At 39.0% G+C, this 19,252-nt stretch overlaps 1 protein-coding gene across 2 annotated transcripts in view; it reads left to right on the forward strand.

The window, feature by feature from the left end:
* edil3a (EGF-like repeats and discoidin I-like domains 3a) overlaps positions 1-18,628 on the forward strand; it is a 109,181-nt gene extending 90,553 nt beyond the window's left edge. For both annotated transcript variants that reach the window (XM_071482708.1, XM_071482707.1), the window contains exons 11-12: positions 6,915-7,070; positions 15,382-18,628. In XM_071482708.1, coding sequence (XP_071338809.1) covers positions 6,915-7,070; positions 15,382-15,531 — 306 coding nt within the window. In that variant the 3' untranslated portion in view covers positions 15,532-18,628. The remainder of the gene's footprint in view (positions 1-6,914; positions 7,071-15,381) is intronic.
* Positions 18,629-19,252: the final 624 nt, after the last annotated feature.

Genomic DNA, 19,252 nt, shown 5'->3' on the forward strand with positions numbered 1-19,252 from the left:
CTGGTCTTTGCAGATTGATACACTCTGCACAGTAGGTATACTGTTAGGATAGAAAAATTTTAGATATTTTTAGAGAGAAGAAGGAAGACTTTAATTTCACTTGTGTGCAGCATTGCTTCGTGCAAGTGTGCTGGCATGAAGACTAGAGTGCAGAAGAGAGGGGAGTAATGCATAGCAATGTTCATGCCATGTAAAACTGTTTACACATTTGAGCATCTGCCACCACTTTGCAATTCACTATCAGTCACTGCACAGTGCTTTTCTCTTATTTATGTCTCCAGCATTTTGGCTGTAAGATATGCCTTGTCCAGCCAACCAGCTGGCTCTTGTAACACACTGCCAAAAGTCATCTTGCTCTGTAACAAAGACACCTATCCTCGTGTCAGGACAGCTCATTCCACATGGAGATGTGTCTTTCAGAGGAGTGTTTGACTCACATCCCACATTTAGCAGCTTCAAAAATGCTGTATACAAGTCTAATTTCAAACAAAAAGGAAGATGTTTAAGTTGAAGCTGGAAGGTGGTCAGTGCCTCATGACCAGTCTAACGCAGTATGACGCTTTCTCTCTTTGACATTATATAGCACTGAGGACAGTCGAGACCCTATACTATTCCCAGTGCTCCCAGGCAACTGAGTCACACTTCAAACTGTCCTCACACTGTCTGCACGCTCAGCGGGCATTTAGATCCTCTGACACCCCGCCAGCCCATGGAAACAAAAGTGTCAGAAAGGATATTCACTCCTTGTGTGTCTGTCTGTTTATGTGTGTGTGTGCACTGTGTGTCTATAGTATGTGTGTGCCACATAAAAGCCACAGAGACATTAAAAAAAGGACTTCACATTAATGTCAAACACAGGACTGTGTGCTACTGCTGGAGCCTGTTAACATGCACACTTAAATGGTAAGTCCAATACAACATGATAAACCATGAGTAGTCACTGTATACACATAAATATTTAATCACACAATACTGTAGAAGAAGAAATAAAAAGAGACTTAAGTTGATGATCATTTATGTGTGTGTGTGTGTGTGTGTGTGTGTGTGTGTGTGTGTGTGTGTTTGTGTGTGTGAGAATGAGTCATAATGTAGTAATGGGGGATGAGACCCTGTCCTTAACAGTACATCTATAAAGAGTGTCCGTGAAGGTTTAGATTGTGTTTAGTTTAATTGGATAATGAGATGATATAATATCTGGCAGTAGGTAACAGTGATTTTTTGTCAAATTATCATTCTGTCCTAAAATTAAACTAAACCTTTAAACCTTTCCGAACAGGGTATCTCTTTAATTAACTTTAAACCTGAGGCAAACCAAAATCTTATATGACCTCTGTGTTTGCTTTACAATTTTGAGATGTCCTTTATATATGTCTGTTTTTATCAGTATGAAGAAATCTTTATATATCACAGGGAATGTGTGGATTAATTTGTGGATTTTCATCTTAAAATGGTTTCTTGGATGTTACCAAACATGCTCAGTGTCACCTGGTTTCACAGTTCACCTGCAGGTTTACAGGTGCACTTTCTCAGTATATTTAAATTTGGCCATGAACAGACTGTAAGCTCTTATAAACTTTTTTCTCTCTCTCACTTTTTTTTTTTTCATTTTGACCTGCAGCTGTTTATAATCAGCACTCTAGATTTTCCATTTTAATAAGTCATTAGGGTTCTTTGTCCACAGGCTGAGTTTATGAAAGGCTACAGGCTTTTGTTTGCACTAATGAACAAAACAAACAAAATTAATTATTACAAGTTTCAGTCGTATTCTTTTGGGCTGATCTGGTTGCTGAGTACAGCTATACTGCACATTCTTCATCTTTTACTTTCATGGCACTGGGACAATGTGCTTTCATACAGAAAAGGTCATACATGTCACATAACAACCTTTCAAGCTCAGTGAGACTCAGACCCTGGTTCATCATATAGAATTGGTTCAGCTAGCTCGCCTGTGTGTGGAACGGCACATTTTTAAACTCAGAAAGGTGTCATGACTCAAATGGGCTTTTCTTTGCACTCAGTAGAGAAGTGCTGTACTCAGTCAGCCATTTATCTGGAAATTGTCTGCCTTCAGTCTCATCCCTCGTTTCTTTTTAGTAATTTTGGGTTTGCTTTTCAGGTTAAGGGGCTTTTTCGAAGATGGTATGGTTGCGGCAGCACAGCATATTGGGCTTCGGGTGGTGGCAACTACTAGGTTGAGATAGCAGGCAGATCTGAAATATAAAATGTAGTCCATGCAACTGGGACTTAGGTTTCTTCACCTGAACCCAAAACACACTGTGGGGCTGTGATGACTCCCACTTTTCCCTCCACGTCAACCAAGAACAGTGATAGTATTTGAACATTCACTTGGGTTTTAGTGTCTGGTCTTTTATTCTGTACACCATGAATACATGTCACAAAAATACATTGCGACTATAGATGAGTATTTCTACAACAACATAGTATTTCACTTCCATAAAGGGGGACACATGAGAGATAGATTTAAATAATGAAGGTCAAAATCAAAGCATAGGAGGAAGAGACTTCGGAACTTATAGTCTCTACAGACTTTCATAAGACCCCTCTTTTACTTCTTAAATGCCAACCTCTTTCAAAACCCACACCTCCAGATTTTAACGCAGACTTTCTTCTCTTCTTAGTAGCCTGTGCTTTTACAGTTAGCACGATAATGACTGTGTGTTATGGTGACATGGCGGGGCATTTTATTTCATGTTGAGCAACATCACATGAAGTTTACACACAAGATTTTTAGCATGTATTTGTAGCATGTTATTTCAGTGTATCACAAAGAAAAATGACCTATCGTTGCTTTTTCAAGACTGTAACAGGGTGATTTTCAAGCTGTCACACCAGATTTAAGTTTTAATGATAGCTGCCCTGTTGTGGCGTTGATGGGCCATAGCACTGTCCTCGTGGCTTTGTGAGGTGTGAGCACACAATTCTGAATTCTGCACTGTGACCTAAGAGGAGAATATATAGAAAGTATGCATAACACAAACACATAACATTAAATGTCTTCTTTTCACACATGCCGTTAAATTAGCACAGCTGGAGGGAGAATGTCAGTAGGATGCGGTGCATGCATGTTCTGTATTCATAAAACAGGAAACCGGGCCTCATTTGACTCCTTATAAAGCTGCTTCTCGCTGCATTACTCTCTTTATCCTGCGATGGTGAACACACTTCAAATAGGGACATTAGATTTACACACCAGCTCTTGTCTTAATGAGCAGGGGAGATGAGTGTTTGTCTGGAAGAAGTGCACAAACGTTGCCTCTTTGCACACTGCCATCAAAGAGAAGTACAAATAAGTAATTGACCCTGTCTCTCTTTTCGATGTGCAGCTGTGTTGTTGGGGAAACTGGAGGCTTAGATTAGAGTTACATGAATCTTATTTTTCAATCTCAGACAGAGCAAGGAAAATCCTAAAATTGATTCTCGTGTTGTATTTCTTTGGAACATCTATGCCACAAGCATTCAGAGATTGCTACAGAGACTTCACACACTCCTAGTTTGTCTGTGTTAACAGCTCTTGGAGGAGAAAATGGGGTTGAGAGTGTGATGGAAGAAGAACAGAAGGCGGGGGCTGGTGGAGAGGCGTAGCTTTAACAAGCTTATCTCGCTCCCTAATTCAGTTTGGGCCATCAAAGTGTTGGGAGCTGACGTCGCTAGGGGCGGTCGTATTTTTTGACCGCTACCTGTGACAGCAATTACAGGTTCCCTCGTCAAGCGTGCCTTTGTTTTGGTGGCAGACTTGACTGCTTGGATAGAACGAGATTACCCCAATGTTCTGCAACTGGAGCATAATCAAAGCCTCACAATGCGAGGTGTCATGCCTCTCTAAATCAGCCAAGGAGCCAGTGCCACTGTTTCTTTCAGGCCCCTTTAACCAACAGTTTGGGTGTTATTGTCATTATAACAAAGCTGCTATAACAAAGGTAATCATATACATCACAGGAAGGTATTCCACACTGCTGCCACAGCTGCTTTCAGAAACAAAAATGCACATTGCTTTACACAAGAATGGAAGCAGTGGCAGCCTCCATTTGAAGGAGAAACTCCATGAATAGTGTATTCACAACAAATGAAGCATGTACACATTGTGAGCAGCATCTGCATAATTGCATACCTGTAACCACAGCGTTGTTAAAAGTTAAATTATGTGTGCACGCAAACTTCAATGCCTTTTGTCCCACTTTCATTAGCTTAACATCTCACAATCGGAGAACTGGGAGTTTACCCAGAGCCAAGAAGTTTGCTTTGTAGTCACTCAGGCATGGCTTTGTCTACATGTGTGTGAGGACCCAGGTCTGTGCCTGCTTATGCGGTCTACATTTAAGAAGGCCCCTCTACTACCCAGGGAACAGTCCTAAATCTTTAAGTAGCTAGAAGGAAAGAGAAGCTCTCAAGCAGTGTCGTAACCTTACGAGAGAGGAAAACTCTGAGTGAGCCCATTCACATCTCAGCTCAGAAAAAAAGGAATCGTTTCAGGGTTTGTAAGATATTGCAGGTAGTAGAAGTGTGGTGCAGTGTGCTGCGATGCACTGTGGTGTTTTGCAATATGTCAAGACCGGGAGGTGGAATGAACCTTAGCCATATCTCATGCATTACTTCAGTTTGTTTGTTCATTTGTTTAATGTACACAGGGCCCTATTTTGTTTTGTCAGAGCAATGTGACACAGTATATGTTGGCCCATGACCAGGCCAATTAGTGTGATGTATTGTTGTCTCGATGCTGCGTATATTCAGCAGAGGAAATAAATCTGCTTGCTTACGTTTCTCTCTCTTGCTCTGTCTGCGCTTCTAAATTTTGCCACTGTCTTCCCATGTGACAGCAAAATGCCAAGTCGCACCCTTTTTTCATCCTGTATTGACTGGGATTTGGTGCTGCAGATTTATATGTGAGACAGTTTTATACTAACATTGTTGGCTTAAAAGTACACCACTCAGTGCTATTATTTACACGTTTTTCCATCATTATAAAACAACATGGTCTGTTAAATAAAGTGAATCACATGGGAAGTTATGGAAATTTCACACCCTTAATTTGTCATATTTGCTTATTGCTACAGAGATGTAAAGGGTATTTCTGTGCTGTTGAATGAATATGACACAACACCGACTGATGTCATTTTGACAATTAAAGTAAGCAAAAAAGTAAGAACACTCCTACATTGATCACACCTTCAAATCCATAAAATTAGAAACAGGCATTTGAGATTAGGTATCAATAATTAGAACCTCCTTATGGTGTGCAGATGGAACCTGTGTTATTCAAAGCGATGTCATCTATAGAGCAGAGGTTTTCTCTTTGTTATTCAAGTATGTGGTGTCATCATGCCAAGATCTAAAGAGCTCTCTAAGGCCTTTAAAAAAAAAAGCTGTGGATGCCTGATCAGTCTGACCAGAGATCTATGAAATATTAGAAATAAATCATTCCACTGAAAGGGGAATCATCTACAAGTGGTGTAGCTCTCAAATGACTGCCAATTTGTTCAGGACTGGCTGCCCCTGCAAAGTCAGCTCAGGAGCAGATTGTTTTATGTAAAAAAAGGTCTCTAAGAACCCCAGAAAGTCATCACAGGATCTTCAGGTAACTTGTGCAACTGTTGGTATCAAAGTGCTCGCATCAACCATCAGAAAGAGATTGCACAAATTTGAACTGCATGGGAGGTGTGCTAGGAAAAAGCCTTTGCTGACCAAAAAGACCATGAGAGCAAGACTACAGTTTGCTAATGAACTTATAGGAAAAGACCAGGTCACAATAACAGTAGACATGTTCAGCCCAGACCAAAGACAGCTTTTCAAGAGAAGAAGCTCATACCAACTGTGAATCGTGGTGGTGAATGTCATGGCTTGGGATTGCTTTGCTGCCTTGGGGACTGGGTACCTTGCAGTTATTGATACAACTCTGAATTCTGCATCATATAAAGCACACTGGCAAATACACCAAGGAATGATTTTAAAAGAAGAAATGTGGGGTTGTGGAGTGGCCTTGTCAAAGCCCAGAATTTTTTTTAATGGTCAAAACTTTCAGCAAGCCAACATCTGGAGGACAGTTATCCAAAAGGCCTACAAGTTATTTCTGCTAAAATGGGCAATACTAGCTTCTCAGGCCAAGGGTGTACTGACTTTTTCAACAGAAGAATATTACATCTATCTATATCTATCTATAATAAATGATTGAAAAAACAGTTTTCTTTGTTGTTTTGTTTAAGTATATCACCTTTATGTGTGGGCTCCAAAAGGATCAAATCTTTGCCTGTTCAAATATAAGTCAACAATTTACCTGGGATGTACTTATTTTTTCCCATGACTGTGCATTACTCATCTGACATAAATAACACGTTGGTAAGTAGTAGCACTTAGAAAATGCTTGACCTGTTTAATCATAATTGCAGAATATGTTCTCTGAAGCAGAGTGAGCTAGGTAAATGTGGTGGAGCTATTGTGCTTAATCTTGTCGTCGTGCATTTTGGGGTTCAGCTTAATCTCAACCCAGCAGTATTGTGCCCTTTTCTAAATAACGAAGCATAATTGAACCCTAAAATGTCAATACAAATAACAAGTCTGTGTGTTGACTGCCTAGCACACTAGCACTGCAAATTGTTTGCAACAAATGTGAGAGCGTATTAAAAATTAACCCAAATGGTGCAGTCTGGGTCTCAGAAGCTGCTGCAGTGTGGGATTTCTGTTTTGCTGAGGCGAGGTTGTGGACTTAGCCTTGTTGTTCAATACTCTGTGAATAATTGAAACTGACTTCTTGCACCCAGTGTCTTTTTACAGTGAATTCTCTAATAACATAATAAGAAAAGAACAGATGCTGACTACATTGTGAAAGTTTGTCATCTCTGAAACTTCATCATCAGCCTACTTTCTTTCTCTCTGTTTCTCTCCTTTTGTGCCTCTCTCAGGTGGACTTGCTTGTGCCGACCAAGGTCACGGGTATCATTACCCAGGGAGCTAAAGACTTTGGCCATGTCCAGTTCGTTGGCTCATACAAAGTTGCTTACAGTAATGATGGAGAACGGTGGAATGTATATCAAGATGAGAAACAAGGGAAGGACAAGGTAAGTTGCTTTTCACACCACCTACTATGATGAAGTCAAACAGCTTTAAACAGGTCTATCAACATATTGGAATGGAAATGACTGTATATAAGGATACAATAAATCTTTATCTTCACGCACACAAAGCAAACATATTGAAAAATACTGTAGAATCATAAATGCATGCCTATGGGAAGTGTGAGTGCAGAGGTTTTGAATTATGTATCACACCATGAAGGCATGGGGCAATCTGAGTAGTGAGAAACAGTGCCAACAGAAAAATGCACAGGAAGGGTAGAAACCTGAAGCAGACTGAAATACAAAGCAGTAATTGTCAAAAAGGCAGGTATTAAGTAGGAACATGTCCATTTTGGGACCTGTCTGTTTCTCTTCTCCACTTCGCCTTAGCATCTCCTTATCTGTAGCTCAAACTGGGGTTGCCTGGTCTGTCCTGTTGCCTCTCTCTGGTTTGGGATCAGATAAGACTGTGCTGTCAACCTGGCCTTGACAGTGCTATGCTGAAAATCTTGTTTACAGCCCTTCAACAGAGTACACATGTCCATTCCAATCGCCCACAACAACAGAGACAGCACAGAGCTGCAGCAGCCTCTCTGCTGATATCAGGAGAGCTGCAGGCAGCACGTTAGAGCCAAAGCTGAAGCCCCTTGTCTTTCAGACTCTGGTGGCAAGGGAGGTAGTTTACTTTTCTCTCTTTCTGTGTTATTGAAAGATAAGCCTTACCTCTTCTGCTTATTCATTTATTTGTGATGTGTTGACCATCGAGAATTAAGAAGCTAAGATGTAGTAGAACTCATACCTGCATATCCCATTAAAGGCAAATACTGAAGAGGTGCTTGAAGTCACTCTGCTTACACTGAGGTCATAGACTGCAATATGTTCTGTTTTAATCTGCAGTGTCATCTATGTCTTGAACATGATCTCAAACTGTATAAGATCTTATGAAGATTGCTTTATAGTGTAATTATCATTTTTAAACTTGTGGAAGACATTTGCATAAATAAATAACAGTGAATATGTGTAAAAGTTCCCATGAAGCAAAATTTAACAGTTTGAATGAAAAAGTTGTTCCACGAAAGATTTGATGGAAAACCTCCAAAGGAAGGCACACAGGAGGCATCCTAATCAGATACCCAGACAAGCTCAGCCTGTTTGCGCAGTGGCTGTACTTTGAGCTCCCTCCAGATGTCCAGGCCCCTCACCCTATCTCTGAGGCTAAGCCGTGACACCCTATGGAGGAAACTCATTTCGGCCACTTGTATCCGCGATCTGACTTTTTTGTTCATTCCTCAGAGCTCATGACCAGAGGTGAGGATTCACTGGTAAATCGAAAACGTTCCCTTCTAGCTCAGCTCTCTATTCACCATAATGGTCCTGTACAACGTCTGCATTATTTCTGACACCGAACCAATCCACATGCCTATTCTTTGCTCCATTTTACTGTCACTCATGAACAAGATCCCAAGATACTCAAACTCCTTAACTTGGGACAACAACTTAACCCCCAACAGGGAGAAATTCACCATTTTCCAGCCGATCACCATGGCCTCAGATTTGGAGGAAATGAAGGTTTATAGTTGTGCTTCATATTTTGTTTGCACAGATAACTCAATCTGAGTGCTTGTAAGATATTCAGATGGAGAGAGAATGTCATCATGCTTGAGTGCAACCTTTTTTTTTGGGTGAGCAACCTCTTGACGAGGTGAAATAAGCACACAAAACTACTAACTTCTAGCAATTGACCCTTATTTGACATAGTATTTGATCAGAAAGTGAAGGATGATTTAGATTTCACTACATTCAATCTTTAATTCATATTGGCACACATTAATTTATTAATGCAAATTTCTTCCACATATTTAAAAATAATAATCCAGTATGAAAGCAATTTTAAATAGGTCTCTAATGGCGTAAAATCCCTAAGTTGCACATTTTCCATCATGCCTTATTTCATAGTCCTACTGCAGTCCTTGCCCTGCAGTCTATGCACATAAAAGCATCAGCTATGTCTGGCTTTCTCATGAAAACTGATTCTGAGCAGTTTATGGGGGTTTGAGGTAACTTCAATTGTCATTTCAAAGTATGATTTTTATTTTGTTTGGCTCAGTGTGATAGATCTAACACTAATATGACAGCACTTTGTTAAAGCAAAAAATACCCCTGAATAGCCAGTTATCAGTTTATGCCCTGATCCTGTTTTGCTGAGCCAGTGCAGCAGCCGATGGTCGGAAATATTTTTCCACTTCTTTCCAAATCCCATGCTTGAGGAGTTTATAATTTCAACACCCATGATGATCTTTGGATACGGGCCACTGCAGGCTCAGCATGATTTTCAATCTCAATACTGAGCACTGGAAAACTTCCAAAGGCCTGGCAAGCATCATCTGAAATAACAAAGGAAAGGAGAAAAAAGTACTGGTTACATCTCAGGAACCTATTATGTTTATTATGTTTTATTTCTAAATCTCATTTTCAAAAGAAAAAAAACAAACCACAATACACAAGATATTTGATCCCATATAGCCTTCCCTGTGTATAATTCAGTGTAGAACCAAGGCTAGGAAGTCAATCTGAGTACATGTGTGCTCAGTATTAGAGGGCAGGCATGTTTAGCAAGGCTTCTGAAAATGTCAATCAGTTTTTCCCTAGTGGAGCTAAGGGGCTGTTCAGATGTATGATTCTTCAAGGTGTTTTCCCTCTTCAGTCAGCTGAAGCAGCCATTAATGCTAGAGGACACATTTGGCTGTTGGACTCCCGAGGGTGCTCCTGCCACACCACAATGCCTGACTTGGAAGGGATGTGTGTGCGTGTGTGTGCGTGTGTGTGCGTGTGTGTGTGTGTGTGTGTGCGTGTGCGTGTCTGGGTGTCTGGTTTGGGCACAGTGGTAGAGGCTTGTAAGTATTCTTCTCAGCTCCCCCCTTCAGCTCCTGTGTGGCAGCGGCTGCAGGCAGTTACATCTAGATTGAGAGAGGAGACTCTGTCAGAATACAGATGTTGTCAAAGCGGGGCACATGACACACACACCACAGTAACCCTCTACAAACTCCAGTGCCTTGTTTGCCTTTTCTTCGTACACAAATCCTGAATAACTGCACTTTTAACTGACAAGTAACAACTTAGTCCACTGTTTAAACATAATTAAATTGAGGTTCATTGTATAATTATACATGTTGGCTCGGCTGCAGCTCCACATGCACACGCTATTCACACCTGGGTCACTGCATTGTCTACTGCTGTACCACTGCTCTTTGCTGGGTGTCAATATTTACACAGTTGATGTGGCCAATCAAGCACAGAAGTAATTGATTTATGTTTAATAGTGTTTCACTCGGGTGACACAGGGTTAATTAGCCATTAGAGCCTTCACTTCCCACCAGGTCAGAGGGTAACTGACTGTTAGATACTGTAGCTGTGAATACAATCATCTTAAGATTAGCCACTAATAGTGATATCTTCTTTTTCCACAGTCTTGGAAAATATTAGCTGCAAGGTTTAATGGACCTCAGAATTAATGAAACACATAAGTAGATCACACATTCCTGGCTACTTAGAAGAAGTGAGCAGTTGTGCATTTCATCATGATTGCGTGTTACTGCCTCCTCTAAGTTGGCACACTGCTCTTGATCTTTCAATAAAGACGTGGCTGAGTTTTCCTGGTATCACCGGAGCTGGCTCAGGTAACAAGAGGGCAGAGAGCAAAAACACCTGAGCAACCTGCTTCCTTGTATGGACAATGTTGTATCTGCAGACACACACACAAAGCCTACCTTAGTAATGTGTACCCATGACTCTACCAGTCAACAAATCAATTGTTGGAAGCAGAGTTGTGGCCCCTGGGTCAGTCTGAAGACACTCAAGAAATGTGCCCTGTATGGTTGTGTCTTGACTATTGGATAATATAATTATACTTGGAGGGAAGAAGCGAGAGCTACCCTCCACTAGCTTGCACATATTTGACTAAAAGGTCAGCCTATAAGACATAAAAACACCTTGGATGTGTGTGTTAGCCAAAGCTAAAGGGTTTATTGTCTCAGTGCTGCCGCTCCTTCTTAAGTACTGGGCTTTTTTTAGTTTGTTAGTTTAATAGTTAATTAGTTTAATAGTTTTTTAGTGAAAAAATTTTTTTTTAAAAACTATTTTTAACTTAACTGTCTTAACTATTTTAGTAGTTGGCATGTAGCACAAACAACTACCTGTCAGCTCCACCTGACAGTTGCAAGAGGCTCATCTTCTATTTTCCTAATGTCGGGCAGGGTGAACACAGGTCAGACACAGCAGGTCGGGCTTCGGTTGCTTCTTCATTTGTGTTCTCTTTCTGAATTTCATTTTCTCATTCCTGAATTTAGACACAAAAAAAATCTATTATTTCCTCTGCTTAAGGAAACCTAATTGTGGTTACAGTAATTTGATTCTGGTGCTATAAAAGTCACTATTTACAGCAGCTGTAGGCTCTACCACTGCTCTACAACTAAAGCAATTTACTTTAGCTATAGATATATATACACGCACACACACACACACACTCGCGCACACACACACACACATATATATATATATATATATATATATACAAACATCTTAAGATTATCCACTAATAGTGATCTATTTTCTCTTTTACATATATATCTATATATCTATATCTATATAGATATATATAAAAATGTAAAAGTCAGCAAATTAAATTATATTTGGAATGTGATTGATAAGTGTTACTTTGTAACATCAGTGGTGTAAATGAAAGGAAGGGGGCCAAGATCCACAATAAAAGAATCTAAAAATTTGTGCAAAATATCCACTAACATCCACCAACCTGATCACCATAGTGAGACATATTTTAACTTGCCACACAACTGTTTTGTTGAAATTTGGAAATATGATTCATTAAGTGTTTGATTATTCGCAAATAAAGAAATCTATATGTTAACGAGTTTTAATAAGTATCGATAATGTCTATACATTGCACACTTGCTTATGTGACAAGAAACCTTGTTTAAAATGCTTTAGGGAATAACAGGAGATGGTTAAGTGTCATTCAGCTTTCACAGAGTTTTCAGGTAATTGCTGGTAACCTTTCTTTACACTAGAGTACCTCTGGTTTAGACATGTTTCAAAGGATATCTTTTGTTATTTTCTTTCAGCCTCTGAATTATTAATATGCTAAAAGTAATTTGCTGATATGTTTTTGTTGAGGATACTTTCATCACCTTGCCAATACCTTTTTCTTTTTTCTGTCTAATTTTATTTGTCCTTTTATTGAGATTCTTCATAGATCCTGTTCCAGACAGTTTATTTTAGAGACATTGCTTCTGACACAGTGCAGTTCCCCAGACAGTCTAGGACAGATTCTTGTCATATTTCAATCAGCTGCTACTTTTATGGCCTTCTTGTCCTGCCGTTTATATTGTACCGTTATGTGCCCTGGTTGTAATATTACAGTGTTGGCAACACTCCTGGAAGTCACATATTTCTCTTTTTCCACTGTCAAATGTTTATTGTGTTATTCTAAAATCAGCAGCAGGTGAAAAGTAGAGGTAAGCACAGACTGGTTTAAAGAGCTGGTAGAATTTTATACTCTGTGCAACATGAGTTTCTTAACTTTATTACCAAGTATCGGTGTAAGCACAGTCCAGTTGGGAACCACTCTCAACCACTCTGCTGTGTCATGTAGCATCGTTTGCTCGTCTGCAGATGCAAACCTTGTCTGACTACAGCTCCATGCTACAGTACAGATGAGAAAGACAGGGGAGAGAATGGGTTACGGGGAGAAAATGATGAGAAAGAATGCAGGATGAAAAGGTGGCCTGCGCTCCTCTGTGTTAGGCGTGTGAAATAAGGACAGTAATGAAAGTGTACACCTGTCACATGATTCCAGCTTCAGTCCTCAGTAAAAGTATATCACAAAAGCACTGAGAACAACATGTGACATACAAGAAGTCGCACTGATGGAAACACCCACACATGCTAGGAGGAGGAGGCAGAGGTTTGATATCATGACACACTGTTGCATATTGATCTGGGACAATTACATCTTTTATGTCCAGCTGCCACTGGATAGCCAAATGGCTCACAACAGTATCTAGTACAAACCATTTGTTTCATACTTCAGTAGAATCTGAACAATGCTGTGTCCTCATTTAGACTTACCTATAATTGTATGCTTTAGTGAGATTCATGTTATAAGAGTTTCATAATGATGAAAGTGGCATTAGGCTCAAAATGAGATTTTCCATTTATTATATTTCAGGTTTTTACAAGCACCAGCATCAAGCTTAAGTGACCTAAAAATATTATATACTTGTGAGTAATTACAAACAGCCTAAACATGAGTGTCCATCTCTGTGGGAGCAACTGCATAAAAGTAAAGTAAAGTAAGAAAAGTAGAAATAACAACTTGTTAGTAAGTAAGTTAACTGAAATGTTTGTTTTTGTTTTTTTGTGGAAGAAATTTGGTTAAGAAATAAGTAAGTTATAGTTTTAAGATCAAATCAAAATCAACATTTCAATTTTCCTTTAAGCTTTGTTTTTTTTCACCATCACATACTTGACTCATATTTTATTTCATAAGCTTTTCTGGTTTATTATTATGGTGGATGAGATTACACACTTGCTTCACGTAGGTAAAATAATTAAAGAATATTATGATTTTCTCAACCCTAGTGTAAACAGATGCTTGTCCCTTAAACTGCAGAGGATTGGATAAATATTAGTTGTGCAAATTGATTAGTTTGTGTAAATGAGGCATTAACGCAGTTTGTTTGACCAAACCCTGTTGTCAGTTTCCATTATCACCACTGTGAGGTTTATGTGATTGGTGTCTTCCAGTTGGCAATATACTTAAAGTTTGTATTTCTGCCCTTGAACAAACACAGAGGCTGGGATGCGTTAAACTTAAATCTTCCAATCTCCTCTCTGACCTTCTATTTTACGATAGTGTGTGAATACGTGTGTAGTGTGTGAATATTTTGTCGAACCACACAAAGTCTAAACTATTTTTCTCCAAAACCCTTCATGAGAAGGGTTTTTTGCTGCGTGGCCATCATTGTAGCACTTGTTATGATGAAACATTTGGGATCATATGTTGATCGGCTAAATCCAGAACTAGCGCCCAGGATTATTTGAAAGGGCATTAGTTGAAGCTTCACTCTAAAAATGGTCGAACCTCCCCAATCCCAACCCTTCTGTCTCCAGCACCTGCCTGGTTTAGCCCAATGATTTTCCATCTCACACAACAGTGAACCCCATTACATCCCAATTACACAGGCATAATCATGTCTGTTTAAATTAAATGTTCATATCCTTCAATGAAGCAGTCCCTGTAGATACATTTCTTCCTAATATACTTCATTCTACTGTCTATTAAGCACACACCAACACAAGCCTACTAATAATCAACAACAGAACATACGTCCCAGTATGACAGGAATGTTTGTTTGTTTGTTTGAGGCAGCTGGTTAATCCTGCCATTTACCAAATGGCTCTTAAATCTCATTGAATTGGTATAAAAGTGATGCCTGTACTGAAATCTCTTGAAGTTCAATGTGTAGCATGAAGCAAATACAGTGACATTTTCAGTACTGTCAGTAAAGGCTATGCCAGTAGCTACATGATAATAATGTAGGTGCATTGATCCAGAACACACATTAGTTTTATGGAGCCAAAACTGAAGAAACAAGCTTTTTTGTTCACATTTCTTGCATCCACCACAGCCTCTCTTTTATTGCCAAGGTGAAAAATTCATGAAAATGAATGACAAAATTGAAAGAAAACAAGACCAACAGGAACAGGATGCATGATAATAACACTAACACTCAGTGTGGAGGAGAAAACAACAGTAGATGTCAGTCACTAATTGTGAAGGTGGACTTCCAGCTGTGCCGCTCTAACAGTGCACAATTTTCTGCAGAGGAAACTGCTGAGGTGCTCTCTTGTGTGGTGCATAACATAAAAGTACCAAGAATAGAAGTCTGAGAATGTTCCGTTGTTGGCAGTGTTTGTATTGAAACTCTGATTGGCTGCACTTTGCTGCCTGTTCAGGCATGAGGCCTTCAAGGTAACTGGAGTCTGGAGAAATTTGGCAAGAAATGCACCAGGAATGTTCTGCACCTGCCTCCCAGCAAAATAAAGTCACAACATATTGACTCCTAAAGCATTTCTTTACTATTTTTTCAGTGTTAAAAGCCCCTGAATATTGCTGCAGCATTAAAATTAAGTGAATCAGATAAAAACTTGACTCTAGATTCTGTTAATGTGTGAAAAAGCAATCATTTAAAAAATAATAATGATAATAACTCCTCCACTCTGCTGTTTTTCACAGGTATTCCAGGGGAACTTTGACAATGACACACACAGAAAGAATGTGATAGACCCGCCCATCTACGCTCGGCTCATCCGGATCCTTCCCTGGTCATGGTACGGCAGGATCACTTTGCGTGTAGAGATACTCGGATGCACAGAGGAAGAGTGAAGTCCTTTCCTCCATCTTTCTTGCCATCACCCCCTGTCCCTTGGCATACTGGAGTATCTCACCCAGTATGTCAAAAATAAACTGTGCAACCTGTAAAAAGAAATTGATTTCCAATGGATTTTTCAAGAATAAGTGTTTGGTTGTGGTGGGTTGCTGTTTGTTCTTTTGTACAATGATTTCAAACCTGCCCCTGATCCACTTTTGTCTTTTAGTTTTCCTCTTTAAAGTGTGATCTTTGTCTTTTTATTCTTCAAGATTTACCATGCTGTTTGGAATGAACTTCTGTAATATATATACATGGGAGGGGTGGGGTTAGAGGGGTGGAGTTGGAAAAGGGGGTCTCACTGTGGTTTTAACTTGTTGCCATGGAAGCTATTGTACAGTATCACTTTTTAACAAAGATGTGAAATCTGTCTGTCGTGCTTCATCGGACATGATTAACCAACGTCATACCATAACTAAACTGTCTAAAATACAATGTAGAGATCACACGCTATCACATTATCGAATATATTTTTACTTGGATAAATACACTTCCTCAAGCCATGCTTTTACCCTAATGGACACTGGCATTACTACATCAATCAAAACACTATTAATGCTCTTGTATTATATGTAAAAGACTAAGAAATTGCATGGTGCGTGAATTATAAATGTATACTATGACAAATCATTTAAAACCTCTAGCCCTGAGAGCAAATGGCTTTGATTTAGGGACCTATTTTTATGTGCATTTTTAAATAGTTCTGAAACATTAACACACACTGCAAAAGCTTACTGGAGATGACTGATATGTGAGACAAGAGGCAAGCACTGCAGTTAAAAGTGCTACTGCAGCACTGACACTGAGGCTTATAGGCTCTCTAGTAAAATGTGTTAATGCTCTCATAAGGAGTTTCCATTTTTAATTTGAATCTATTTGATTATCGCCACACTTTTTCTAAGATATTTGGAATTACTGTTTGTGCTTGTTCTTTTTTTTTTATTTATTTGTCTCAGCTGTCAGATGCATACAAATGTATGTTTAATGTCTTAGTGTTGTCTTGGAGATCTAAGTTGAATCAATTAAAAAGCTCAGGATAGATGTCATTTATAGTAACCCACAAATGTATCATTTCTGGCCACCTATTTAAAGATTTCTGTGTATTATTTAAAGAAAATGACTGAGAGTAATTATATAAATCATGTCCATATATGCATAATTCAAATATTGAAAGCAGTCTTTTACCTTTTATTTTGAAATCCTGATAAATGATAAGTTAATTCATTTCTTTATTTTCAAAAGAGAGCAAATGTCCAAGATTAATAATATATTAATATGAGTTAATTATCTCAAAACCTACAATGACGATGAACCGTGGTAACAGTACAGAGCTCTAAAATAAATATAGCCTGTGTCTTTATTTCAGGGGATTTAATCTGGATTTAAATAATTTAGTAATGAAATGTTAAACAACTTGTGGGTATTTTCACATGACATGACAGCAGATTGCTGCATATGCAGATGGCTTCAGGGTGCTGAAAATAGACACATTAATGTTACGGGGGATAAAGATGCTGTAAGCCAATCACATTGAAACCTTATGTTCATGCTGTTTTCAATATATGGCTTCTGCTGTTGGCTGCATCCTGCAGTAAATGAACAGTGATGCTTGGCTGGGCAAATAAATGGAAGTAAACAAGTACCTGAGGTATTGCAGCAGTGTCAAAACTTACAGCCCATTCTACACGGCTTAAAAATAGGCCTTGATTACTCCAGTGGTTTCCACTCTTCACTAGTTTCCCCAAAGCTCCCAAGTGCTCCAATAAGAGCTGAAAGGAGCCATGTCTACTTTAATGCTTCATGTTTCACATGCAACCTGTCAGCTTCCAGTCACTTAACTAGCCAATCATTTCATATTGTAGGAAAATGGCATTTCTGTTCTGAGACTGCAGCACAGCCTGAAAGAGAAAGGTAGACATTGACAGGAAATTTAATGCATCAACCTTTTCAAATTTGGCTGCCTGACTAGATTGGAAATACAGGTGTGTCACTGTCATTTTCATCACTTTATAATTAATGAATAAAAATACATTGGAATCAAACATTGTTGGACTTGCTGCCACGTCCAAACTGATGAAAAGCACAGCCAGAAGATGAGTTACTGTATAAATATTTTGGAGCTTACATTGTATTGTTGTGTTCTAGGGCATTTTCAGCTGACATGCCATGAACATGGTTGTTGTTGTTGTAGTTGACAAATTTCTGTATGAAGTCTGAAAACAAAACAAAAGTTTTGATTGGTATCTGGGTAACTGGAACTGAGCATAGCCAATTGTAATCTGGTTTTGCATTTTAGAAATAAGATACAGTATATGATATAGTAGACTATAATGGCCCTGATGTGTCTAAAGACAGGTAAAACTGGAAAGGTTTACTTGTGTTATTGCTAAACTCAGTTAAAGACTTAACTGTAGATTACCAATATGTGAAAATAGATACTGGTGTAAATCTGTGACTGTCATTCCTTTGGTTCATGAACACAGAATAAGCATAAACAGATAATTTCTCACAGATTATTTGTCTGGAACATTTTCCATTTAGATTCTTCAGTTGTTTCTTTTCAAATAGCTATATCTTGGCCAGCATCTGCTCTGACAGATCTTTGTAGTTTGTTTCCTGCGAGCTCTTATCACAGAGCAGGCCAGCTACAAAGCTTTGAGGAAGTTTGCATGATGTATGAGTTTGAACAGTACAGTATAACAAAGATGTCCACCGGCACATTATGTTCTCGCATATCATAAAAGATGTAATAGCCTTTACTTTGTACTCACCATTGATTGTCTTGTACATTGTAAAACTTCATCTCATGGGTTAAAAAGAGGGCGCAAAGTGGAAACTCATCCTGTCTTTGTATTTCTGCGTCAGCTGTTCACATATTATTTCTTACCTCCTCAGTCTGAGTGTCAATCACTATCTAGAAAAACGTACCTATTATAATGCTGGTTAGGTTTGAGCCTGCAGAGGAGAGTGAGAAGCTGTGTACAGTCAAAAAAGGTGTTGCTTCAAACAAAAGCTCTTTCAGTTTGACAAATAAAAACATATCTGTGAAAATGATTTGGTCGCTTCGTTTTTCTTTATTTAATTCCTGTGGTATGAAACATGTCTTGATATAGGATGTAGCAACAACCCATTAAATGTAACCTGGATTTTAATATTTACACTTTAACCTGTCAGATGTTGTAATGCAGCAATGATCAGATCAGATGTAGAAGTGTGAAAATAGAGTTTTAAAATTTTAAGTTTCCAAATATGATTATGGTAGTCGAACCACAATATATAACAGGTTGTAACAGATAAACAGACTGTGCTCTGGCCATTGCTGACTCAGCTAACCATAACCCCCCTACATATTAACATAACTGGAAAGTTAAGTCATTTTAAAACCTATACTGCAAACAAAATTTGTATAAATACACTGTAGCTTTGGGTTGTAATTAGTCAGATAAAGCTCACGTTGCAGTGCTTGGTCCTTTACTCCATCGAGCTTGGCCCAGTGTCAACATGGTTTTACCATGTGAAGTTGGCTTCATTGATTTTCTTTGCCCTGCCATTGCCAGTTTCTGCGTCTCCCAGGTGAGTTCTCACAGTTGTGGCAGGGGATCAGAGTGAGTCGCATAGCATTGGCAGATGAAATGTCCAGTAATGATTCTGCTATCAAAGTGTCAGTGCAGCAGGAGG

The sequence above is a fragment of the Trachinotus anak genome, unplaced genomic scaffold, assembly GCF_046630095.1.
Source record: "Trachinotus anak isolate AG129_WGS33_773 ecotype Australia unplaced genomic scaffold, CSIRO_AGI_Tana_v1 ptg000008l, whole genome shotgun sequence".
In the NCBI taxonomy this organism is placed as follows: Eukaryota; Metazoa; Chordata; class Actinopteri; order Carangiformes; family Carangidae; genus Trachinotus; species Trachinotus anak.